This window comes from Cynocephalus volans, chromosome 16 (genome assembly GCF_027409185.1).
Source record: "Cynocephalus volans isolate mCynVol1 chromosome 16, mCynVol1.pri, whole genome shotgun sequence".
In the NCBI taxonomy this organism is placed as follows: domain Eukaryota; kingdom Metazoa; phylum Chordata; class Mammalia; order Dermoptera; family Cynocephalidae; genus Cynocephalus; species Cynocephalus volans.
In genome coordinates this window covers 33,559,906-33,586,189 of record NC_084475.1, presented here as the reverse complement: position 1 = coordinate 33,586,189, position 26,284 = coordinate 33,559,906, and the positions used below count along the sequence as shown (strand labels likewise).

The window sequence follows — 26,284 nt, the reverse complement described above, 5'->3', positions numbered from 1 at the left end:
TAAAGAGTTCTTAACCTTTATTTTCTAGAACACATTATCTTTAGTCACAAATAAACATTTTTTCGTTATAAAAAGGAATGACAGAGTGGAATAAGTTGAACCAAATCTAATATGAATGTGAGCTTCTCTTGTAAGTGACTTTGAATTTTGAAACAGTAAAACCATGAGGACTGATATAAAGGAAACAAAATAAGTTTTTAATGTTTATAATCTGCCAATTTCCCAGAAAAAGGTTTGTGGTGACTTCAGTTATGTACCAGATACACTAAGATGACCAAACAATTAACAACAAATAATCTATTGTTTGGATGGTATCTGAAATTTTTAAAAAATGTTGTTTGACTTAATACCACTGAATTGTACATTTAGAGAAGGTTAACATGTAAAATTTTATTTTATGTGTATTTTAGCAAAATTTTTAAACAAGGTGTTTTCTGAAGATTTTTATTTAGGTTTTACAAAGGTATTGTGTTATCATAACAATTGAAATAAAAATAAAAACCACCTCCAATTCCATCATCCTATTGAGCAATATTTACATTTTTGTTGTCTCTGCCTATTGTTCTTTTCTTTTTTTATTTTTGGTGGCTGGTCAGTACAGGGATCTGAACCCTTGACCCCTTGGTGTTCTGTCACCACACTGCAACCAACTGAGCTAACCAGCCGTCCTCCTCCTATTGTCTGTAAATGTAATTTGACATAGCTTAGATATAATTTGGCATTCTTTTTTCACTTCTTATTAAGTTAAAATTTTATATCATTCATTGTTATACTTTTTAATGCCTTCACAAGGTTTTCTTTTGTTGATGGGTCAATATTTTAAATGGGTGAAAAATTGGAAATAACCTAAATGTTAAGTTTTTAAAAAAATGCTGCTATAAATATCTTCATAAATAGAACTTCTTGTTTTTTCTATAGAAAATGTGTTTCTGATTCACCATTAATCAACTTGTTTGTAGTAAATACTAGTAAATGTATTAGTTAAGAGTTTATTAAATCGAAAGAAAGGTAAGATTTGTCTACCAATTTTTATTTCAGAACAGTGATATTTTAGTATTTGATTCAATAGTATATATGAGAAATAAGTTGAGATTTGTGACATCACACTAATTATATATTATTATTGAAAGTTTATATCATGTGCAAACCATTCTTAAAAGTGCCAAAGTTGGTGTTTTTATATAATATTATAAATAGAAGTAGAAAAGAATATATAAAACATATTACAAATTCTGTAATTTTCATAGCTGGTAGTATGTAACAGGGCAGCATGGGATGAGAATAAAAATGAAAACTTCGTTCTTAGCATGATTAAAGGAAGTGGAAATGTGACTGAAGATTACAAGCTCACTGAGTGATTTTAAGAGTAATTTTTTTCCTTGGGCCTTTTTTTTTTTGTGTGTTTGCCTCAGTTATTTGGAGACATAGAGGTAAGCCAAATCAGTGTCTGGCTGTATAATCAGGTTTCAGTAGTATAGCAGTAAAATAATTTATGTGAATTGTCACATTTGTATTGTAAATTCTGTGTGCAGAAAGAATATAGGAACTTTTATTAGAATTTTTTTTTCATTTCCCAACAAGATAAGTATAAATTCTTTTGGTTTTAATTAAAAATATATTTGCATTAGTTTCTGAAAGTGAAAGAAAAGGTATACACACACAAACAATACACAGGAACATTCTTTGTTTGAAGGTAATTAAGTTAAAAAAAAATGAAATAGCACAAGATGAATGGAGCTCCTATGAGGCATGTAAATTTATCCAGAGAAATCACACAGGACCATGTGGTGACTATTAATTAATTACACTGTATGAAATACTTGTCCTGTCCTACCCTGTGCACTTTGTTTTAGATGCCATCCTAGGCTGGTAAAGTAGATCTTGTATAGTAAAATAGACTGGAAGAATAAATATAATCATTTTAATAAACCTATGCTATTTGTTCTCAGTAATATTAGAGACAGTTATTTAAATATGAATTTTAATGTGGTTTCTTCTAAATAAAGTATCAATATGTAGGTCTAGCTTTTGCTACCAAATATTTCATATAAAGATACTTGATCCTGTAATATTGAAATGTAGGGTGTCCCTACGTTTCATTCTTTTATTCAGTAGGTTTTATTTATTTCTTTTGTGTTTTCTGTGGAATCAAGTGAGCACTGAAGGTTGAAAGATTTATAGGAGGGTAACATTGACTCACCTACCACCCAGCAAGCTTCAGTTTTATAACTTTTTATAACTTGATAGTTTTTACATAGTAAAATTAATCTTAAATTGAAATTTTGGTCTAATTCAGAAGCTCGTTTGGCAGGAGTCATGGGTGTATCTATATTTACCTGTCCTTGTGATTCACAAATGCCAAAGATGTTCTGAGATTGAATAAATTGAATATTTTGGCATGTTACATAATGAAATGTATTATGTACAGTCTTTAATTCTTTGGGATATATTTTTTGTTTACTTTTGCATGTTCTGCACTTTGCATATACTCAATTTATCTTTTAGTTAAAATGATAACTTGTTACTGTAGAGAACTTATATTTTAAGAAATTGCTGGCCTATGTAAAAAAGACCTTTACAAATTGATCCAGTTTTTAATGGCCTTGGTATCATTGTCAAGTGCCCATTTGTATTTTTTTGAGTATGCACATGTGATAATTTATCTGTAGACCTTTAGTGCATCTTGAGTCTTTCTTTTTAACACTTTCTCAAACATAGGATTTGCTACAAAGAAACCTGTAAGTAGTGGAAGAAAACACTCCCCTGGTAAAGAATATGGTGCTCCTGAACCTCTGCCACCTGGTGTGTCTGGTTTCTTGCCATGGCGTACTGCAGAACGTGCAAAAAGGAGCAGGTAGAGTCTTTTTATTCCCTATCTTTTAGTCATTCAGAATTCCTTATTTTGAAGCTTCTGTTATGTGGGAGTCCTCTGGTTGTTTCTATTGGGAGAGAAGATGACGCATACATGGCTTCTGCCTAATAAGTCCTTTAAGGAAGGAAAACAAAAAAATAATTATAATTAGGAGTTTCAGGTTATTTCTTAAATGTCACAACAAGTTGTCACACTGTGCGAGTCCAGAGAAGACAGAAATTATCTCCAATTAGGCAGGTGAGAAAGATTTCATTAAAAGCATGTATAGTTGATCCAAGCCACAGGACAGAAGTAGGAATTTGGTTATATAGGAATGGGGGAAAGGGCATTTCAGGCAAGGGAAATAGTTTAGTAAAAAATGAATAAGTATGGGTTAGACTCAGTCAACCAGCCTAACTCTCATTTTCGTGAATTATATTTCTTGAATCAAACTAGATTTAACTAGTTTCACCCAATTACTTACCCAGGGCATAGCTGTTCATAGTAATTTTTGTCCAAAAAATTGACAATTTTAAGTTGTGCTATAATTTTAGGCTTGTTAAATCAATTAGATTACTATAGATTATTTTCAAGTGACTGACTTGGTAGTATTCAAGAAATTGGGGATTAACAGTTGCTTAAGAAAATAAAGAGAATTAATTTTAAATAGGACTGGAAATAGGTACTCTGAAATATTTGTTCAATTGCTCCCATTAAATTGATGTGTATAATCTTCATTTGTCAACTGACTGCTATACTTTTCTCAAATGGTAATGTGAATTATTATTGTATAAGTTATTATTGTAGTGCTGAGGTCTCAATCTTTACACTTTAGGTTTACAATTGTGTGGTTTCATATTGTCTTGTTGGGACCTGTATTAGTCTCAAGTCCATCCTGGTCAAAAGGAGTTGTAAATTAGATAGCCGTTATATCACTAGTTAAAGAAGTTAGACTGGAAATCTCAACCATGATGAACAAAGGAACTGAATGTGTCTCTTAGCAGTTTAGACATGTTTAGAATGTGTCTCAATTAGTTTAGAAAGTTATCACCAAGACATCCTATTAAATTCTGTTCTATTTTCTCTATAGCAGAGCCTTTCAGGTCCTTATTTTTAGGTTATTTATTTCTATACACAGTTCTATATAGATAGTGTACATAATACTAATAAGTTTTATAACCTGATGTTAAATGATTGTGTATTTACATCAAGATGTGACTTAATTTGTTGATATCTCTTCAGGGGTTTTCCATTAATCAAAACTCATGACCTATGTAATCAGATGCAGGTATGTAGTTGTCTTATTTATAATATATAGGGGGTTATAGTGGGAAAGGGGGAAGGTCATTCTCTGTGCTTTTTAAACTGAACAGAGCCTTACAAAAAACATTTTCCTCCCTGAAGTAAATCCACTTAAAACTTTCCAGGCTGCTCTCCCAATGCCATGAAATAGTTGTGTGGATATGGCACACACCGGGGGCCTGTGGTTTCATCTGTAGACAAGAAAGCCATTTCTCTAGTCCACAATTCAGCTGTTGCTCAGTGAAATAGATTTGACCACCATTTCAGACCCGACCCATGGAGCTATCATACCTAAGAATTTCCTTAAGTTTTCAAGAAATGTTGTGTTTGGATTACATTATATATATGAATTCCAGATCCTAAAGCCAAATCAAAGCAGCAAATCCCAAAGGCTCTGCTTTCTCAGAGGATTTCTTCCTTCCTCCCCAGGACCACATACTTCCCCGCCATACTGCCTCATGGTCTTGGAGCAAGCTAATTCTATCAGAGGATCAGGTTCTCCTTCCCAGTTATTCTGGGAGACTCTAATTTCTCTGTAAAAGCCAGCACTGCTGAGATTGAGAGAAGAGCACGCTGTGTGTCAGTACTACCCCGTGCATGCCCCAAAGTAGCGGCATATGTCTCATTCTACCACTTAGGATTTTCCTGTACTGCAGGGTTTGCTGCTTGTGGTTGAAATTGTATCCTAGTGACTTGTCTTCTGTATAATTATGTAATCTCAGCATTCTTTCTTTTGATCTATAGACTTTTATGGGGTTGTGACTAGGTCAGTTTTTAAGTGTTTGGAAACATTGAACAGTATTTCAGTGGTGGTGAAACTTGACTAGAGAATTGTATGGTTACTACACTAGTTTTGGCTTAAGGATGAGAAGATGAGGTTTTTGATGGGTCAGTTTTAGTTGTGTATGTGTATGTGATTTATTAAAAAAAAATTCTAATGTTTATTAGTCACAGTTTAGCTATATTGACTTTCTAGTTATTCGTCTAATTCTTTATCAGTCCCCTATTGATGGATCCCTGCCCCCCCCAATTTTACTTTCTTTCAGACTCATTGTGTCTGATGGTAGAGAATAAATTTCTTGTCTTCAGTATAAAGTTGATCTGACAAAAGATGTTTACCCTGACTGTTCACTTGGTTTATGTGAAAGCAATTTAAAATAATATGGGCAATTCCAAATATTAATCATAATCATGTATGACAGAATTCTGTACATTGAAACAGCAAGAATAAGTTAGTGTCATTTTACTTCATTATTGAATGTTTAAGGCTAAGGAGTAGTGAAAGACAGGTAATGACTTGATACTTCAGAAAGATCACTTTGATTAAGGATGTCTTTTAATATTTGATATTTGGTTTATATTATTACTTATACAATCTGTCCTCTTTCTTTAAGCAACCAGGTTTTCCTGTGACTGTGACAGTAGAGAGCCCTTCTTCTTCAGAAATTGAAGAGGTCGATGATTCTTCAGAAAGTGTTCATGAAGTGCCTAAGAAAACCAGTTTAAAACAGGAAGCATTACAGGTACAAAGCTGTCAAAAGATTATTTCAAACTCTAGTTGGTATTTGGTGGAAGCTTAATTATGTGAAACAACATGGACAGCTGGCATGGGGATTCTGTTTTCCCCTCCCTTTTATCTTGTATCCCCTTGAATGGTTCTTTATCTCAGAACAAGGTAAAAGAAGGACGTTAGAACTCTAATGAATAAAAATCAAATGTGTCATCAGTAATATATTTTCCTTTTCTTAGAATCATAGAATATTAGATTTAGGGAGAACCTTAATGATCATAGGATAAACTCAAAGAAATTGAGTACTGAATGAGTGTAGTGTAGTCAGCTGATTCAGTGTTCTTATTTCACAGACCAGGAAATGGATGGTTCCAGCTGAACTCTCCTTTTATAAGAGGAAAATATAACTTTGTTTTTAATAAAACTAAAGTGGAAAAAAGTTTTGGTATTGATATTCTCCTTTCATAAGATAAAAAAATTTCAAGAAGCTACAATATGTTTAGTTTTATAAACTGGACATTAAATGTCAGCTCATACTTCTATGTTCGTGTGGACAGAAAAGAAAAATCAATTTTTATAGCAAATTTTTGTGTGTTTATTTTATTTCAACTTTAATGGAGAGTCGATAATTTGTAGTAAGGGAAACATCATTTTGGGAGGCCTTGTCTCTTTTTTAGGTGCCACAAGTCCACAAGTTTTAAAAATATGATTTTCCAGGTCAAGGCCTTGGATCCCTGTACTGGCCAGCCGTCAAAATAAATAAATAAGTAAATAAATGTATGATTTTCTTTTGATATGAAACTTACTCTTCTTTTGATATTATTTTTATAATGTAAAAATAGTTATCCCTTTTCTTTTATTTTTGGCTTATACAACAGAAAATTTTTTTTCATAGTTCTAGAGGCTAGGGAGTCTAAGATCCAAGCTCTGGCAGATTCAGTGTCTGGTGAGGACCCACTTTCTGGTTCACCGAAGGCACCTTCTTGCTCTGTTCTCAAGTAATGGAAGGGCAGTTATCTCCTTTTTATACGTACAACTATGGAAATCACTATTTAATTTTCAAAAAAGAAAAACATTTTCTTTTTTAATAAAAATTAGAATTAATGATAGTTATAAGAAATTTTAAGATAAGTACTCACAAAATTATAGAATGTTGAAGACAGCGGAATCTATAGATTATATAGAATTACACCTTTCATCTTATAAATGAACACCTACAGTTTGTAGCACTTAAGTGGTTTATTACTAAGTTGCAGAGTAAAGACAAAATCCTAGATCATCTAATTCATGTTCATGGTCATTTTACATTTGTTGTATTCATTTCCTTTACGAGGGGCCTAGATAGTTGTATTTCTGAAAGTGGTTATAGCCACTGGAGAAGACCAAGAAGGTTAGGAACTGTAACTAGGGGATTTCTGGTTTAAGATTCACTGAGGACCCTCTTAGCTCTTCTCCATTTTGAGAAAACACTGAAATAATGGTATCAAATATTTTAAAATGTGTAAATCCACAACAATCAGGAGAATAGAAGAGATTTTAATATTTTTGAAAGACAGAGCTGAGAATATGAAACCAAACCAGTAGAACAGAGGAAAACTATCACCTAGAACATGCACGGGGCAGCCTACAACTTAGAGGGATTCTAATCCCCCTGCAGAAACAGCTCTATACTCAGAAATGCATGTAGGAGAGAGGGTGGGAATTGGAAATGTGACTAAATTAGGGGAGCTCATTGACAGTTTGTATATGGAAGAGTTAACTCCCAGCCCCACCTTCACTCTCCTCAAATGAGATCATTTGACTTTGAAAAAAAGTAAACTCTCTGGGGAAAACTAGGATAGCTAGTGTGGATTTTTGGATCCTAGAAAAGGATGGCTGAGAATATTTTATCATAACTGGCTACCCACTTCTTCATGTGTTAGAGCAGTCAGGTGTCAGCTTCCAGTGACCCTCTACTCTTATTCTTAAATAGAAGATAACCACGGTTCACCTGATAGTTGAGTAAAATTTACAACTTGACAAGGAAAAAAAAGATTAAAAATATATACAGGTAGGACCAGAGATAATTGAGGAAACAAAAATACTTTAGGAAAAAACTCTACTTAGTATCCTTAGAGACGTTTTAAAAGATACAACATCTATAAAATAAGAATAGGGTGTTGTTAAAAGGAATTATCAGAAAGCAAGAGAGGTCTTTTAGAAATTAAAATATGATTGTTGAAATAAAATAGCAGGAATTAAGGAAATATTTCAGTATATAGAACAGAAAGACAGAAATGGAAGATATGACAGAAATGATATGGTAGCGAGGCTGCATCTGGGAGGTGCAGCATGTTACTATAAGAAAGAGAGGAAAGAAAAAAATAGATGGAAGGAAATTATCAAAAAAAAAAAAAAAAAAAAAAGTAAGAAAATTTTCCTTAGCTAAAAACCATCAAGCCTCAAATTGAAAAGGGCTACCCATGTATTGAGCAAGATGAATGAAAATAGATGCATAGAAATAGACATTCTTCACCGTAAAATTTCAAGATATTGAGAAAAGAGGTAAATTCCAGAGAGAAATAATGTATCTCATTAGCTATCTTGGATCCTGGAAGGCATTGGAAAGATACCAAAGATTTGGAGGCCAATAATTTTCATTCTAGGGTTTCGTATCCAGCCAAACAGTTAATCATATATGGGGCTGAATAGGATATTTTGTACATAAACAAATTTGAAAGTTTACCTTCTATGCTATACCTTTTTTTGTTATTTAACCCAGCAAAATAAGGGAATAAACCAAGAAGGAAGATAATAGGGTATTCAGGAATCAGTGGATTCAATGCAGAGAGCAACCAGTCTAGATTTGAGAGGCTCCCATTGTGTGATTGAGAACTTAAGAAACCTTGAAGCATATACTATGGATTAGGCACTGTTAGAAGGGAAGGGGAAGAGAGGGAAGGAGGGAGGGAGGGAGGAAGGAAGGAAGAGAGAATCATATTCTAGAGGGAGAGAAAGTCCGGTTGGCACAAACATAAAGCAAATAAATTATGACAAATTTTTATGCTACCATTGATTTGCGAAAGGGAAGAATCACTTGAATTTGATGCTACAAATGACCCCTGTTCAGTGGCATAGTGGTAGGTGACCACCTGTCTACTTTGTTGTACAAACCAGAACACTTTTTAATGGTATAAGGAGGTGCTATGGGTATTACTGCTGACATCAAGACAAGGGCTGTAAACTGGAACATTCCGGGCAACTTGAGATAGGTGGTCGCCCTATGCAAGGGTTTTGGTACTGAAACTGTTTAGAAAGAAATGCATTCTTTATGTAAAAAGATACAATATAACTCTGCAGTTGGCAATATTAGATTTAATCATAATAATGGAAATACTGTCTTGGTTTGCAGTTTCTCTTGAACTTGCATATAATGCAATAGTAACTAAGTGATGCACATCTGACTCAGTGTGTACTGGGCACTGATCTGCATATATTAACTCATTTAATCCTCAGAGTAACCTCAGGTGGTAAGTGCTAATATTCCCACTTTTTAGAAAGGGAAGAACTTGACAGAAAGAACTTGCCCAAAGTTGTACCTATTCTAGGGGTGGATCAGGGAGGGATTTGAGCTCAGGCTTTTCTGCCTGTTCTCTTAAACACTCCTCTGTACTGTTTCAAAAAGCAGGGAACCTGAATCTGCACATAGAACAGAATATATTAACTTTGGCAGCGTGAAAGCTAAATTTGGAAGGTGGACAAGGAGGTAGAAAGAAGGGAGAAAAGCATGAATATCTTTTTGTAAAGCAGGGTGTTGAGAGACTTTACAGTTAATAAACAGTTTCGATTTTTAAGTATATTGATAGAAGTTGAAGAGGTCATGATCAGTGGAAAAATCGATGGTGATAAAACTGTATTGATAGGAATGGACTTAAGAAGGTGTGAGTGAACTAAGTAAGGCAAGAAGTTAATAGATAATGTTTAAAATTCAGTCCTGGAGTAGTTACATAAGTATGCTATTTAGAAATAGAGAGGAATTAAGAATGGTTGACTTAAACTTCACAGAAAAAGAAATCCAAGTAGCCAGTAAATATGAAAAAATATTCAACTGAATGAGTAAGCAGAGAAAAATTAATTAAAACCATCACAATGTGCCACTATTCTATCAGATTTTCAAAAAATAAAACCTGATAGTAGCAGGTATTTTAGACCTGGAGTTTGATAAGAATGTCACATTCTGCTTCTACCGGTGTAAGTATGTATTGTTAGTGAGTGTGACAACTTGGGAAAGCATTTAGCATTGCCTATGAACTGAAGGTATGTAAATGTCCTATCACCCAACAAGTCACTCCAGGGTACATGCACAAAAAACACCAGTGCAACAGGTTGCATGTACATTATTTGTAATAGCCCAACCTGCAAACAACCCAAATAGCCATTTAGAATTAAAAATTAAAATGTGAGTATTTGTATAGTGGGAAAACTATAAAAACAATAAAACTGAATGAACCAGGGCTATAGGCAAAAATGGATGACATTTTAAGAACAATGTTGAATGAAGAATTAAGATACAAAAGACTGCATGCACTATGATTCCCTTTACATAAAGTTGGAAGTAGTCTAAACTATTGCTAGGATGCATGCAATGCATGTAAAGGAAATGGTCATCAGAACCATTTGGGAGGAGGATGGGAGCTTCTAACGGAAGAGAATATGGAGGATCTCAGAGATGCTGGCAAGTTGTACTTGCAAACTTGGGTGGAGGTTACATAAGTACTCCCTGACAGTTTTGTTCTATGAACTTTTCAGTATGCATATTGTATTTTATAACTGAAAAAAACCTGCTTAGTGAAATGGTTGCCTCTGGGAAGCTGGCTATGTAAATGGAGAAGAGACTGTTAACTTTCATTGTAAGACATACGAGAGTACTTCAGAAAGTTCATGGAAAAATGGAAAGATATTGTTGTGGAGCAGTTGGGGATGAAGGAGAGAGGGGAAAGGGGAGAAAGAGAGGGTGGGAGGAGGAAAAGGGAGGATGTCGTTGAGACCCATGTCACCCCCCTCATTCCAGCAGGGAAGCCCTGGGAGCTTCCAGCGACGCCCTGTGAGTGGCCCGGTGATTGTCGCTGGGCTGGATGCAGATGTCAGGAGGGCATGGCTGAGGCCCTCGACCCCCTCCACCTTGCCCCCCACCCCAGCTCAGGAGCCTGGGGCATTTCCAGCAGTGGCCTGGTGGTTGTCGCTGGGCTGGATGGCAATGTCAGGGGCTTGTGGCTGAGGCCCTTGGCCCTCCCCTCACCTTAGCTTGGGAGCCAGAGGGTCTTTCAGTCCTTCTAGGTTTTATAGATGTTCTTTGGTGGTGTTAGACATTTGCTGGTTAATATCAGAACTTTGTGGGTTTTTTGTTTTTTCTTTCAGTTCTGTGTTGGATTATTCCCTATTCCCACCATTTAAACTACAGTGGAGCTAATTTGTTGTCCTTTGCTTACTTCTAAAATGGGGGAACTTCCTGTGGGAACCAGCACTTGAGCCCCGTGGTTGAGCTAAATTGCTTCATTGCTGTTGATTCCCTGGGGAAGGCGTTTTGTGCAGCTCAGGTTTTAATTGTTGACCTTGTAGGTACTTCTGGGTCTCGTGAGTTCCAGCACACCTGGGTTGTGTGGAAACTCTGGTCTGGGCCTGAGTCTTTTCAGCAAACTGCACCCCTTGCAGTTCTGTATTCCTGACCAGTCTATGCTGAGTGGTCCTGCCCTGATTGGAGGGCAGATCAACTGTCCATGAAGTGCCCCAATGTTCCCCTGGTGGGCCTGTCTCCAAACACTTCCCATGGGGTGGGCCATGCACCAGTCCTTTGCAGTGACTCACTAGCCTCTGAGTGGCTCCTTTTTTCTGTTGTCCACGGGAATCCCGTTAGTGGTCTTGCTGGCTTGGGGACCATCAGCTCTCTTCTCCCTGCTGCCTCCAAGCAACTTCATACAAAGGGCACAGTAGTGGCTTTTCCAGCTCAGCAGGGCCAGCCTTGAAGTGGCTTGAGCTCGAAATGGTGGGAGTAGTCCCTTTCTCTTATCGTGGCTTCTCCTGCCTTCATGAACTCCATAGGTCTCTTCTCCTCTTCCCTTGAGCTCTAGCGTTCCCAGCTTGGCTGTCGTTGCTTTTTAATAGTCGTAAATTGGTCGATTGTGGGAGAGAGTGATGCTGGGGACCATCTATTCCACCTTCTTGATCGGAACTTCGCAGGGATTTCTTTATTTAGAAATTATTTATTGATTGTCTGCATTGTGCTAGGCACAGGTGCGGGGGGTGAACATTTAATAAAATATACTCCCTTCCCTTAAATGTCTTGTACTTTAAGTGGGAAAGTAAACCAACAGTTATAGTAGTGTACAGTATAGCATATGATGATAGATTCCTCCGTTGCTGATAGCAGCATAAAATCTTAGAATCTTCTGGAAAGCAGTTTGGATGGAGGTATCTCAAGAGTCTTAAAAATGTGCATTTGCTTTGATCTAAGATTCCTTTTTTATTAATTTACAGCCAGAAAATTATTCTAAATATGGGGGAAGAAAGCATTTATTCGTAAAAGTGGTTATCTTATAATATTGAAAAGTTGGAAACAATATAAGTGTTTAATCATAAAGGAATGGTTAAGTTAACCAGTAAACCCACTCAGTAGAATATTTTGTAGACCATTGAAAAAGTCAAGGTTATGAATCCTATGATCATGTGAGAAATAACTGATTCAATGTTATATGGAAAAATGTTGACCATAAAATTTGATATACAGGATGATGGGAGCTATGTTCCAGAAAAAAATTAATTTGCCAATGAATAGAAGGGAGGAAGGGGAACAGATGACAGGAAGGAAGGAAGATTACTCCAAAACTTTATCATAGCCTTATTTAAATAGTGGAATATTGAGTGGTTTTACTTTCTAACTGTTTGGACCCATATTTGCTTATTTCTTTTAAGGAGCATGAATTATTCCTTAAAGTAATGGGAAACAGGGGACATTTTTTTCATGAAAATGTAACATTATGTTCTAACTCCCTCCACTAGAGGGAGAAACTGTTTCATGTAATTGCATTTTGATGTACTGTTTAGAACCAGTCAAAAATGAAATATTAGTCTTCTTTCTGCAGTTGTGGGGGAGGATTTTTTGTTTGCATGTATGTTTAGAATTTCTGTGATATCAGTGTTAAACTTTAAAAGCATCGTATGAGTAAGTAGGGGAATTTTGCAATTTCTTTTTCCCTTTTCCCATAAAAACTTGGTTGGCTTTAACTGGTGATGAAACATTAAAGAATTTGAAGTTTTTAGAGTATTTATTCATTTTCAAACATATATTCTGAGTCTAAAAATACATGTTCATTGAGGAAATTTTTGAAACCAATGAAAAACTTCTTGAAGGAAATAAACACCTTTGCCTGTACACACACCTGGATATTTTGTGATCTGCCCTTTTGTCTTAAAAAGGTATCAAAATATTCTGTTATGATATTGAATAGTCTTCTACATTAGATAATCTGATTAGACTTATGGACCATCTCCCAAGAAAAATGCACAGAAAAATTTTGAATGTATTACTCCTGAAGCCCATTTATTAACTCTAGTTGAGACCTTATCATAATTTTTTTAGTGGCTTTATAGAGTGTTCCTTCGTATGGATGTAATATTTTTATTTAAACTAATCACAATCTGGAGGTTATGGCTTACTTCCAGTGTTTAGTTATGAACAGTCCTATGACATTATGTTGATAGACAAATCTTTGCCCACATCTCCAATGATTTCCTTAGGGTAAATTTCAAGATATAGAATTGATGTTAACTAGAGATTACTTCAGAAAGTGGTACCAGTTTCCTCTCTTGATGTCAGTATGTAGTAGAGTTCCTCCCCTCAATCAGATTTAAGCTAAACTTGAAGTTGAAACTCTTTCTTTGAGTGTTCAAAAATCTTTAAAATATATAAATATAAATATATCTTGCTGTTTTCGTAAGTATGGGTGGTCTGTTCATTTACTGCTGCACAAACAACCACTCCATAAAACAATAACAATCACTTATTTTGTTCACGAACATGTTGGTTGAGTGGTATATTCATTTTCTGTTACTACAAACTTAGTGTTTTAAAACAATACCCATCTATTAGCTCACAGTCCGTTGGTCAGAAGTCTGGGCAGGATGTGACTGAGTCCCATAAAGCTGAAATGAAGGTGCTCTCACGGCTGTTATCATCTGGAGGCTCTCGGAAAGAATCCACTTTCAAGCTTATTCAGGTTGTTGTCATGATTCAGTCCCCTTGTCCTCACTGGCTGTCAGTCGGGGACCCTCAGTAACTAGAGGCCTGCCCCCTTGCACTTCTTGCCACAGCAGTGTACTTTACTTCTTCAGAGCAGCAGTGGAGAGTCGCCCTCACGCGTAATTCCCTTTGTACTTCAGATCTTTTTTCAGCAAGAGCCCAGTGGTCCCTTTAGATGAGTTGCTTGATTAGGTCACATCCACCCAGGACAGTCTCCCTATTTTAAGGTAAATTGATTTGGCAGCTTTAATTATATCTGCAAAATCCCTTCACAGCACCTAAATTAGTGTTTGATTGACTACGTGGGGCAGAGGCGTATACCCCAACATGAGGGAATCTTGGGGCTCAATTTAGGATTCTACCTTCCATGAATAGTGTCCCCCACCTCCAAGGACCTGAGAGTCTTAGTTCCTGAAAATCATAAGGGAGTTTATTCGTGTCCATTCTAGTTTATTGACCTTGGTGAAGGGGAAGATTACCACCTTGTGACCAGGAATGGCACCCAACTTCCTGAATTCAAAGCCTGGCTGTACTACTTAATTAATGATCTGACCTTGGGTGTGTTACTCTACTTCTCTCTGCCTTAGTTTTCTCATCTGTAAAATGACATGGAATTAATAATAAAATTTTCCTCGTAGGGTTTTGATGCTCAATTTAGTAATACCTAGAAAATTCTTAGGACAGAGCTTTGGCATATAATAAAGTGTGTTAAAAGTGTTTACTTTTTAATAAATGCATTTTAATTTGCATTTACATAATTCAGGTGAGTTAAGCATGTTAATAGGACTTCCTATTATAAAGAACCCACAAAATAAGAATAGAATTTTTCTTTCATGGCCTTAATTTTTTATTTTTAACTCACTACTCTATTACATGTATATGCCTTTTATGGTAAGCTGCCACGAAAGAGCAGGATTTAAATAAATCTGTAATGTGCTAATTTGATATGTTTTTGGTACTTTCACTAGCATAGTATGATATTATAAGCAGTAGACTATAATCCCAATATCTGAGTTCACTTCTGGCTTTGCCCCTAAATATTCGGTGAGATCTGTGGCTAGAAGAGCTTTTGTGGATAATATTGTGAATTAGTTATAATATTTACTCTGCTTCTTCATATTAGGAAAAACTGGAGGAGTGCCTAAAGCAGTTAAAGGAAGAAAGAGTAATAAGGCTTAAGGCTGATAAAAGAGTCAGTGAGGTAAATAAAAGTTTTTTCTTATATTTTGAGAATTTTTTGCTTTTTCTTGGTTCTGTTTTGTGTTTATTTTAAGGCATACACTCACACACACACACACACACACACACACACACACACTTTATAAACTTTAAAGTGAGAAAATATAGTGTGTTACATGTTGGTTGCACTATGTTAACCTTTGTATTTGCTTATATTTAGTGGTCATGTGAATATATTCCAAAAAGTATGTTTTAAAAAATGTAAACATTATAGTTTGGGGTTTTTTTCCCTGTGGTTTTTATATAACTGAAGCTTATTTTTTGTTCCTGATGCTTCAGTTCAAGAATGCACTTATTAGGCTTATTCTCTACATACAGTAACATAAAAGAAGGTAATGAGACTATCTACTGACAGTAAATTAGAAAAATGAATAATTTAAGTAAGTGTAAGATAATGGAAAACTGCTAATAATGCAATAAAAGATAAAAATCTATGAAGATTAAATTAGGCTAATGTGCATGAAAGCAGGGCATAAGCTAGAAAGTTCTATATAAATACAATTTGTTATTACAAGGTGAGTTTAAGGAGGAATTTTAAGTGTAACCATTGGATTGGAGGACACTTACTTATTTAATAAATATTGAGCATCTGATTGTGTAAGGCAAAAGTGCACTGTGAACAAAATGGCCTTTCTGAGAAATACTGGAATTGGCTTACATGTGGTTTTAGGTGAATAGATGAGGAGGAGGAGCATGCAGGGGAGGAAATATTTTCAAAAAGCCAAGGGTAAGCATGTTGGTAATTGTACAGTTAATAAATTGAGTATGATTTAGGACTTCTAAACTTACATGTTACAAATATTGTGCTGGCTAAAATTAATCCTTAATATTCAGCAGAATTGTAATATGCTTTGTTCAAATTAGACTATGTTTCATTTTTTAATTTAAGGGTAACCTTAAGCAGCTATTTTCTAATGTAGAATGATCTGGTTTGAATTTAACCAGTTAGAAATGTGATCTTTTTGAAAGATTATTAATAAAACAGTAACTTTCTTTTATACACTACTTAAGTGTTATGTTGGAAATTTTGTCGGATGTCTCCAGGTTTTGATTGTTATGTGATATAGTCACCTGTCTTTTCTGGTGGAGAGTTAGATTCATTACAAGTTAATTACATTTTAAAATGTTTTATTGTAGTTTTGTTACTTAAAAACTATTTTCTTTTATTAACATGGCCCATGTGCAATGATAACACACAACTTTGTGAAACATTCCATATTAAAAAAAGCACACAACTGTTTTCTTTTGATGACAATGAGAGAAAATAATGTCACACATTTTCAATCTTCTTTTATAGCTGGAACATGAAAATTCCAAGTTAAGAAATATAAATTTATCTTTGTCTGAAGCCCTTCATGCACAGTCATTGACAAGTATGATCCTGGATGATGAAGGTGTTTTGGGCAGCATTGAGAATTCTTTTCAGAAGTTTCATGCTTTCTTGGATCTCCTTAAAGATGCGGGGTTAGTTCATTTCTCTGTGGCATTTTCCCTCCATGACTTTAATGGTATTTGCCGGGGAGCCTGAGCAATTTCCATAGCTTCCACAAGTCATATATAGTATATAATTATAAGGAATATATTTGATTTTTTTGAAAGGGAAGTTAATTTAAAAAGAAATTCAAAATGGAAAATCTGCCTTGGTATAGACCCCATTATAAAAGAGTAATCTTTGGATAGAGTAGAGAGTAGGTATAATTCCTGGTAAAGACTAAATTGAAGGTAATTTTAAATATTTAGGAATATTTAGGAATTTTCCTGCCTTGTTAAATAAGTTTGAATTAAAGTTATTTTTATCCTAGACAATAAAATTGTTAGTAATCTGCAGGGTAGATACAGGTACAGATGCAGACTAGTGGTTCTCAACTGGGAATGATGTTGCTGAAAGATGCTGAAAGAGAGAGCTGGAGATAATTGATGAGTGATGTTTTGTAGGTGAACGGGTTGGTGCTGGGAAGGAAGGAACAAACATTCTTGGACAGTGGAGGAAAGGTGGTAAAGTTGTGTGGCAATAGAGGTGAGAGGCTCTAGTGGTAGAAGCTGGAGCTGCTAGTGAGACAGTGTTTAATGGGGAGAGGTGATACGGAAGGAAATAAAGCAAAGTGGTGGGAAGAGAAAGTGCTTAAAGGATTGGATGATCTAATGTGGTTCCAGAGCATGAATATGGGAAGGTCTGAGAAACTGGGAGAGATGGGGGGTTATGGTCTGGAGTAGGATATTGGCTTTTAAGCTTTTACAAGTATCTCATGCTGATAGGTATGGGGAAGTCTAAGCTGTTCATATGTGATTATAATAACCCTTACCTTTTCCTTCTTTCCTCCTCTTGACCAGGCTTGGGCAGCTTGCCACAATGGCTGGTATAGATCAGTCAGATTTTCATTTATTAGGTCATCCTCAGATGAATTCTACTATTACTAGTCCACCTAAAGAAGAAAAGAAGGCACTTGAAGAAGAAAAACCAGAACCAAATCAGAATGCCCAAGGACAAATGCAAAATATCCAAGTAAGTGGACAGAACTTAATGATTCTAAGAGTAATTAGCAAAATGGAAATTACTAAGTCAGAGAGAGCATAATGATCTGTCTCTAATAATTCATATGCCTGGGGGCCAGAAGCCTCTTTGGGGTCCTTTTCAAATCTGAGATTATAGTAAGTTTGTGCCCATTTGGGGTTATTATATTGTTGTAAATAAGAAAACTGGAAGTTTTTTGAAAATTTATGATTTAAAGCAAACTATCCTCAGTGAAGAAAGAAATGAAAGATTAGAGAAGATATTCCAAATTTTAAATTTTGTAAATGTCTATTCTATTCATATTTCGTCTAGGTTTCTATTTGTATGCAGTCAGCTTACAATGAAGGAACACTAATGAAGGTACAAGTACTGATACAGAAGACTTTTAAAATAAGTAATCCAGACATAACTAACAGGCAGTCACCTGGTTCTGGGAATGGGAGGGGAAGCCTGTCTGCTCAGGAGTCCCCTGCTGCTTTTCCTTTAGCCTGGAGCTCCCATCTCCCACATCAGCCAGTCTCAGATTGGTCTTGGGAACTGACAGCTTGAGAACTCAGTCATGTCACAAATTGGATACTGCTTACCTATGCATGAAGGAGAGAAAAACTAATTTTCTTAGAGAATAGGGTTTCATTTTTTCTTTTTTTTTAGTGAGGGTGAGGGAAATGGGTAATAATTACAAAAAACACAAAAGTCTGAAGATGTGGTAGACCTAGCCCTGGATATGGCTAAGTTAAGTTGGGAACCATTTGGCAAGATATAATTAGGAAAAAAAAAATGACCCCCAAACTTCTGAGTAATCAACTGACTATCTTAATAATTATGTCACAGAGTAACACTGAAGTTTTGAACTCTATTTTTTAATGATTGGCTTTGTTCATCACTGAACTTTTGTTTTGTCTTTCTCTCCAGTTTCAGAAAATTACAGGTGATGCTACAATTCCTTTGCCTTTCGACTCCTTCCCTGTCCCAGTTTCTACTCAGGAAGCCACAGTAACGTCCAAAGACAACCTGGGAGTCCCGGCCACCGAGCAGCATGAGTCTTTTGAAGGATTCATTGCTAGAACATGTTCTCCTTTAGCAGAAGTGATTTCTGGGCCTGGAAGTCAAAGAAAAGATGAAGAGTTGTCCAGAAATAGCAGATCTTCAGAGAAAATGTCCAAAACAGGTGAATATACCAAAAAACACTCTGCTAAGAAACAACTTGGAAAGGACCTGCATTCCTACTCTGACTCTCCTCCTGTAAACTGGAAAAGCAAAGGAATCAGGGAAACTAGTTCTTTGGTTAATGAACCAACTAAAAGTGAGTCTTTGAAAAAATACATTTCTGTCAAGAAAGAAAGTAGAATAGTGACTGTTTCATCCAAGACAAATAAAAGTAAACATAATCTACTAGAACATTCTGAAAGTGATACTCTTGCATCTGATTTTGAATTTCAAGAAAGCATCCATTCTCTATCACACCTGACATAGGTCTAAATCTTTAGAAATTATGTTTTTACTTTCAAGTTTTAATAAATTAATAAATTTTTTTTATGTTTTCATTGTGGCATATGGTGTCTTGAAATATAGAATTTAAAGCCATTAAAGGAATATTTATATATACTTTTTATTATAATGGTATTTTTGATGTATTTTTCCTTTTGATACTTTTCACCATTTATTCAACAAGTATTTACTGAGGGCATAATATATACAGAACTATTCTGGGTACTATGGCTTTGAGCAACTAACTAAGGAAAGCCTTTACTCTTATGGAATTACTAATATTCTTTGGAGGGAGGGGGCCAAAACAAAAACAAAAACAAAAACAAAAACAAAGCAGGGTAAGGGAAATAGGAAGGGATGGGAGTGAATAAATGCAATAATTTTACCATTTGGTTAAATGTGGAAATATAAATCACACGGCCAGAAGCCATTATCCTAATTCATAACCAGAGCAGCAAACATGTACCTTGGTGCTCAACCATGTTTATGGATTACAGCAACCCTATCAGGTAGGGAGCTATTTTTACATCCATTTTATAGATGAGGAGTCTGAGGAGACAGACTATGTGAATTGCCCAAAGTTGCAAAGCTATAAATAGGTGCTAGAGCTGGGATTCGAACCAGAACCCATGCTCTTAATCACTTAGTCATCCTGTTTATCCTGTTTTTCTGTTAAGAGAGGAGTGGCTCAAGGAAGATGCTGAGAGAAAAGCCAATGAACACTGGACGTGCAAAAGAGTGGGCTGTCAGGAAGCACACCTGTACCCTACCTACCCCATTAGGTAGAATTTTTAAAAGGCAGAGTATGTAAGGGTAGGAACACACATCTCTGGACTAAATTATCCTCCGTGGTAGGATATGCCTAGAGAAGGCCTTTCTTACAATCAGGCTCTGACTTGAGAGGTGAGATCTGAGAAAAGCCAGAGTGTCCGATTTCTTCCTGACAGTCCTGTCTGGCTGTTATCAAAGGGCTACTGTAACGCTCTGGAGTTCATTAATCGGAGTGACTGTTATGAGAATTAAGCACTTTGAGCTGAACTGCTTGTGTGTCCTCCTTCCTCCCTCTACTGTTAAAGGGCCTAGATCACGTCTTGCTCCCACCTTGTTTCCTCTTCTCAACCAAACTCCTTCAAGGAGTTTAGCTAACTCAGTTTGAAAACTTCAAGATTTCTAATTGAATTAACTAAAGAGGAAATTTGTAGAATAAGGGGGACTTTAATGTTAGTAAGCGGAAAGGAAGGAACCAAGTAAAGAATAGCAAGAGGCTCATTTATACAGCAGGACCTCAGGCAAGGTGGGAGCAAGATGTGACTAGGCCCTTTAGCAGCAGAGTGAAGAGGGAAGTCGCAAGCAGGTCAGCTCACTGTGTTACATTCCCTGATGGGAATACTGAGGAAATTCCGTCAGTGTTTGGAAAAGAAGGAGAGCTGTGGGGCTGAGAAAGCTCATCTAAACAGACTAAAGGTCATCGAAAGGTTTTCTAAATAGGTCATTTTAATACCTAAGTTAAGTCTTAAAGAGCTAGTTAGAAGCTGGTGAGTAAGGAGATGCAGAGAAAGGAGACTCAGGGCAGAGGGAACAGCATGAACAGAAGTACAGAGCCGTGACTGGTGAGTTTGGGGAGCCGCATGCCAGTCGTTTAGTTACAGGATTGTCATCAGGCAATGGCAGGTGATGTTGTAGCGGGCAGCCTGGAGAATGACAGCAGGTCTTCACATCTGCGGTGCATGGAGCTGGTTCCTTTCCCTCAGGAAATGGTGAGCTAATAAAGAATGGAAATGGCACACTCAGGTTGGCATTTTAGATCACTAGCTTCAGTATTAAAGAAGCATGGAGATCAGTTTTTCACATTCTGCTGAGGGGCATTGGTCTTTGACTTTTAAATGGGACTTACGCTCCCACTTCCTCTCCTGTTCCTAAAGGGTTTTGTGGATAAGCATAAAGGAGACTCTGGCTTAGATAAAATTAAGCAGGTTTCTTTATTGTAAGACTTCTCAGGGCTGCTGTAGGCTAACGTTCATTCTGAATCTTCAAGAGTGGCATATGGTATGCTGCCCTTCTCAAATATATTTGATTATACAAGCCTTTTTAATAGAAGTACTTAACAACTGGTTCCACCAAACACCAATTTGGTAACTTCTGAATTAGGCAACAGCAAGAAGAGAAGGGGTCTGAAATAAGGTATAGATGAAGGAAGTAAATTAGTTTGATTCTTAGGAAATAAAACAAACAAGACTTAGTAACTGGTTATGGGAAGTAAGGAAGGAGTAGGAAGCAGAGGGTGGATTCCATTGTGTGACTAAGGTTGGGTGGTGGTGTTATTGAGGTTAGAAATACGGGATAAAAAACCACTTTGGAAGAAGAGTATAGTTTTGGACATGTTGAATTTTAAAGCATCTGTAGAATTCAGGAGGAGATGACTGGTAGATGATTGGATATACATGTGAAGACATGGAAAAAAAACTGAAAGTTGTCAGCACATATGAACAGTAGTTAAAATGAAAGTGGATGAGATCACAGAGAATTGGGACTGTCAAAGTTTAAATGGTAAGGAAAGAAAGGATTCTGAGAAAGAGGCAAGTGATTGAGTTTCAAGAAGGAAGAAAGTATAATACAGTGTCATACTGCAGAGAATGTAAGTGTCCTTGGGATTTTGGCATTTAGGTCCCAGGTGATCTTAGAGCAATTCAGTGAATTGCTTGACAAGAAAGCCAGACTGCAGTAAGTTGAGGGGACAGGGCTGCCCTGAGGGGACAGTGAAGATAGTGGGTATGGACTACTCCTTGAAGGAGTTTGGATGAGAAGAGGAAACTGAGTTAGCTAAAGACAAAATTTTTAGAATAAGAGGGAATTAAATGTTAATAAGGTGAAAGGAAGGAACCAATTAAAGAATAGTAAGAAGCTCATTTATGCAGCAAGATCTCAAGAAAGACGGGAGCATGATACATGTTAATACTCTCAAGACTGAACACGTGGGGTTGTAGATGATTTGATTTCTCAATGAATTTGAGGTGGCTTACCTATGTATATGCAGTGCAAAATGGTTAGATAAGTAACTTAGAGAATCTGGGAAATAGACATATGGATAAAAAATAATCAAGGATGGGGGTCACATTGCAAAATGTACAAAAATGATTGTGTACTATTAAGAGTTAGAGGGAGATAAAGGTGGGAAGAGTTAGAAGTTAAATGAGTTTATACCTGATAACCTCAGTTTTTTTAACCACAGGTATTTAAAAAACATACACACATACACATAATTATAGTTTTAAAATTCTTCCATATTTTATGTGTTTTATCAATCATTTAAAACTATTCCATAAAGAATTATAAATATGGATATTTTGTTGCTTAATATGTACAATTTTAACCCTTTGAATGATTGTTAGTTAGACTTTTAAAACTACCTGAAGCAATATCATGTAATTGAAATACGTTAATTTCATTTGGGTTAGAAAAGGTTTACAAGCATGTTCCTTTACTGAGAAATTACCATGTATCTTAACTGACTGTTTATCAAAACATATACAACTTGTATGTAAACGGGACTTTTTTTTTTTTAAAGAAGAGTTTGCTCCTGTAGCAAAGAGCTTGTCATCCGCCTTAAATCCACCCATAATTACTAGTGGCCAGAAATTACTCTTGCTTGCATATTTGCTACTGTATCCAATAATCAGTCTAATTTCAAATGGGTTATTTGCAGAATAATCCCTATTCTCAAGACAGTAACACTTGATTTTCAGAGAATCAGCAAGATAGGAGAGTCTTGATTTTTTAAAAAAATTCTGATTACAAACTACATGCTGGAACTTATGATTTATCATGGATAACTAAACACATTCTTTTACTCTTCCAGAATCTCACTGAAATGACTGGAGAAATATTAAAATAAAAAAAAAATTAATACAGAGTTGGAAAACCAGAAAATGAACAATGTGAGATTTCTAGAAGATAAAAAGCAGATTATCGAAGGACCAGTTAATTGAAGAGTGGAACAGCCAAACCATTCCATTCATCTTTGGAGCATCTGATTCAATGAGTTTGGCACCAGGCTAAGGAAGCAGCTGTCTGAAGTGGGAATTCTGACACTGAGATCAGAGAATAAGGGCATTATCCACAATGACTACAGGGAGGAACTGAAGTTAAACTGCCCACACTGTCTCTCTGGCTATGGTCACCTTCCACTCCCCTTTATAATCTCCAGAGGTGCCTGTAATTAGAAATTGTGTCCACTGAAAGTGAACCAGAATTCTCATTTGGCTGAGAAAAAGCACTTCAAACTTTAATCTTAGGCCCTCATCTATAAATATGAACAGACAAGAATGATCAAATTTGAAGAAAATCAGCAACATAAAAGGAAGCATGAAATTAAGCAACCTGTTCTAGAAAATTTTTACTGGAAGAAACGGAAGAAATTTTTAAATTAATAAAATTCAAATCTTTAATTCATAGGATATTATGTTCATAAAGAATGCAATGCTAGGAAAAAGAAATATCTAGAGCTTCTGGAAAGTAAAAATTTGTGAAAAACACTCAGAAGATGGACTAGATAGCAGAATGGAGTCAGCTGAAGCTTAAATTCATGAAACAGGTTTGACTGAAGGATTCCTTAACATGCACTGCAAAGGGACAAAATATACAGGTTTTGAAAGAAACAGAATCCTAGGAGAACGCTGTAACTTGAATATAGTAAGTGCACAAATATTTGTTGAGTTAATGAGACAACACAAATATCAGTTTGGTATTAGACCAATCTAATGATGCTAGTTTCATCAGCAACTAGATAACTGAGAAATTTTTCTGTAAAAGTTACAGAGCAAACTGAATAATGAATTCATGAAAGAAGATTTTTAATCAAAGAAACTGATGAACAAAGACACTAGAAAAACTTCTCTGGCTTTGTGTCCTGCCACCTAGAAGAACCTATAATTATAAAAAGTCCAAATAAGTATTGATGTGCGTGTAGGAATAAAATCCCACTAAAATTCTAGGTTTAAACATGAATGAAGTTAGGGCAGGATATAGAAGGTGAAAGCATCTTCAGCATCTTGTCTTATTCAAGAGAAGGATATGGATAATGTTTAATTGTAGGTGTTAATAGAAAAATATATTAAAATATGTATAAAGGTAAGGATATATCAGTAAATATAGGTTTTAGGTGATGCTGCAGTAACAACCCCAAAATCTTTTTTTTATGATGGGCCACAATTTAACTTTTATTTTTATTAATATTATTTTTAATTGATAAATTATAATTGTATATGTGAGGTACAATGGGATGTTTTGATATATGTATACAATGTAGAATAATTAATCAAGCTAACTTGCATATTAATCACTCGTTTATATATACCACTTTTTTTAACTTATCAATATACAATGTAGTTGATTTTCATGTCCCTTTACCAGTTCCACTTTCCCCCTTTCCTCTCCCCACTGCCCCCATCTATATCATATCTGTTCACTTGTCTTAAGTTCAAGGAACTGTTGTGATTGTTGTCTTTTTCCCCTCCTTACCATTGTGTTGTTTGTATATTTATTTATTTATTTATTTATTTTTAGCGCTCACAAATAAGTGAGAACATGCGGTATTTCTCTTTCTGTGCCTGATTTGTTTCACTTAATATAATTTTCTCTCAGCCATCCATGTTGCTGCCCTCAAATCTTAACGACTTAAAACAACACAGGCTTATCTGTGCTCATGCTGTGTGCCTTTGGCAGGTTGGCTAGAGGCTCTACTCACTGTCACCCTCCATCTGAGAGACCGGCTGGCGGAGCAACCCTGGAACATTGCTGGTTGCAGTGCCCGAGGAAAGGAAGTGTGATGCAGCATGCACTGCGACTGAAAGCTTCTGTCTTGATGTGGCATGTCACTTGTGCTCTCATTTCATTGACCAAAGAAAGCCATGCCTGAGTTCAACAGAGCAGGGAAGTGCAGACTCGCCACGTGCCAAGAGGAGGAGAGAGAGAGAACCAAATTTATCAATAACTTCGGTAGCTACCAAACTGCCAGGAGAGAGGAAATGGAATTTCAAAGTCCAACAAAAGGCAGGAAAGAAAAGAGAAACAAGCTACATAGGAAAAAAACAAACAAACTCCACAAGGTAGCAAGACCAAGTTATTTTTTCAGTGTCAATAGGTTAAATTCTGGAATCCTTAAACTTAAGTAAAAACACAAAAGATTTAGGTTTTCAAAAGACAAATTGAAAACACTATCATAGATTATAAAGAGAGGGACAAAAATATCCCAGGCAGATGATAACAAAATAAATGTGGCTGTGTCAATTTCAGATTGTATAGAACCCAAGATAAAAACCATTAAATGGGACAAAGAAAAATTTCATTTTGGCTGGTACGTACAGTGTTGCAGAAAGATTTTTAAAATATATCTGCAATTTAAAAAACTTCAAAATTATAAAGTGAAAATTTAGAAATACAGGGAAAAATGGACTGACCAATTATAATGAGAGGCTTTAACACATCTCTCTTTAAAATCAGTGGATCTACCACTACACGCTTATTAGAATAGCTAAAAAATAAAAAACAAACAAAAAACAAGTGCCAGTGAGGATACAGAACAACTGGAATTCTCAGAGCTGGTGATTAAATCTTGAGTCATGGCACCAAAAAGAAAAAAAGCTGGTGAGAATGCAAAATGACTTGTTCACTCAAAACAGTGTGGCAGTTTCTTTAAATGTTAAGTATGTGCATACTGTATGACCCAGCAGTCCCACTCCTGGGTATTTACTCTAGAGAGATGAAAACTTATGTCCAAACAAAACCTGTACGTGGATATTGATAGCAGCCCTGTTCATAATCACCAAAATGCTTTCTAGCTGGTGAATGGATAGTTGTGAATCCATATTGTGGACTACTGTTCAGCAATAAGAAGGAATTAATTTTTAATACATTTAACAACTTTGATGAATCTCAAAGTCATATGCTGAGTGAAAGAAGCCAGTCTCAGAAGGTTACATACTATGTGATTCCATTTATATGACATTCTTGAAAAGCAAAACTATAGTGACAGAGAACAGATCTGTGGTACCGGGTGTTGGGTAGAGTGTTCATTACAAATAGGCTGGGCAAGGGAGTTTTGAACTGTTT

General features: G+C 35.8%; 1 protein-coding gene across 2 annotated transcripts in view; it reads left to right on the top strand.

Moving 5' to 3' along the window:
• The window catches only part of CEP78 (centrosomal protein 78), a 41,033-nt gene extending 17,544 nt beyond the window's left edge, over window positions 1–23,489 (top strand). The window contains exons 9-17 of one of the 2 annotated variants that reach the window (XM_063080796.1): window positions 2,719–2,854; window positions 4,094–4,139; window positions 5,548–5,676; window positions 15,062–15,139; window positions 16,475–16,641; window positions 17,509–17,680; window positions 18,002–18,049; window positions 18,602–18,857; window positions 23,034–23,489. In XM_063080796.1, coding sequence (XP_062936866.1) covers window positions 2,719–2,854; window positions 4,094–4,139; window positions 5,548–5,676; window positions 15,062–15,139; window positions 16,475–16,641; window positions 17,509–17,680; window positions 18,002–18,049; window positions 18,602–18,857; window positions 23,034–23,044 — 1,043 coding nt within the window. In that variant the 3' untranslated portion in view covers window positions 23,045–23,489. Of the gene's footprint in view, window positions 1–2,718; window positions 2,855–4,093; window positions 4,140–5,547; window positions 5,677–15,061; window positions 15,140–16,474; window positions 16,642–17,508; window positions 17,681–18,001; window positions 18,050–18,601; window positions 19,163–23,033 lie in introns of those variants that run through there. The other variant, XM_063080795.1, reaches the window with a different exon arrangement.
• Window positions 23,490–26,284: the final 2,795 nt, after the last annotated feature.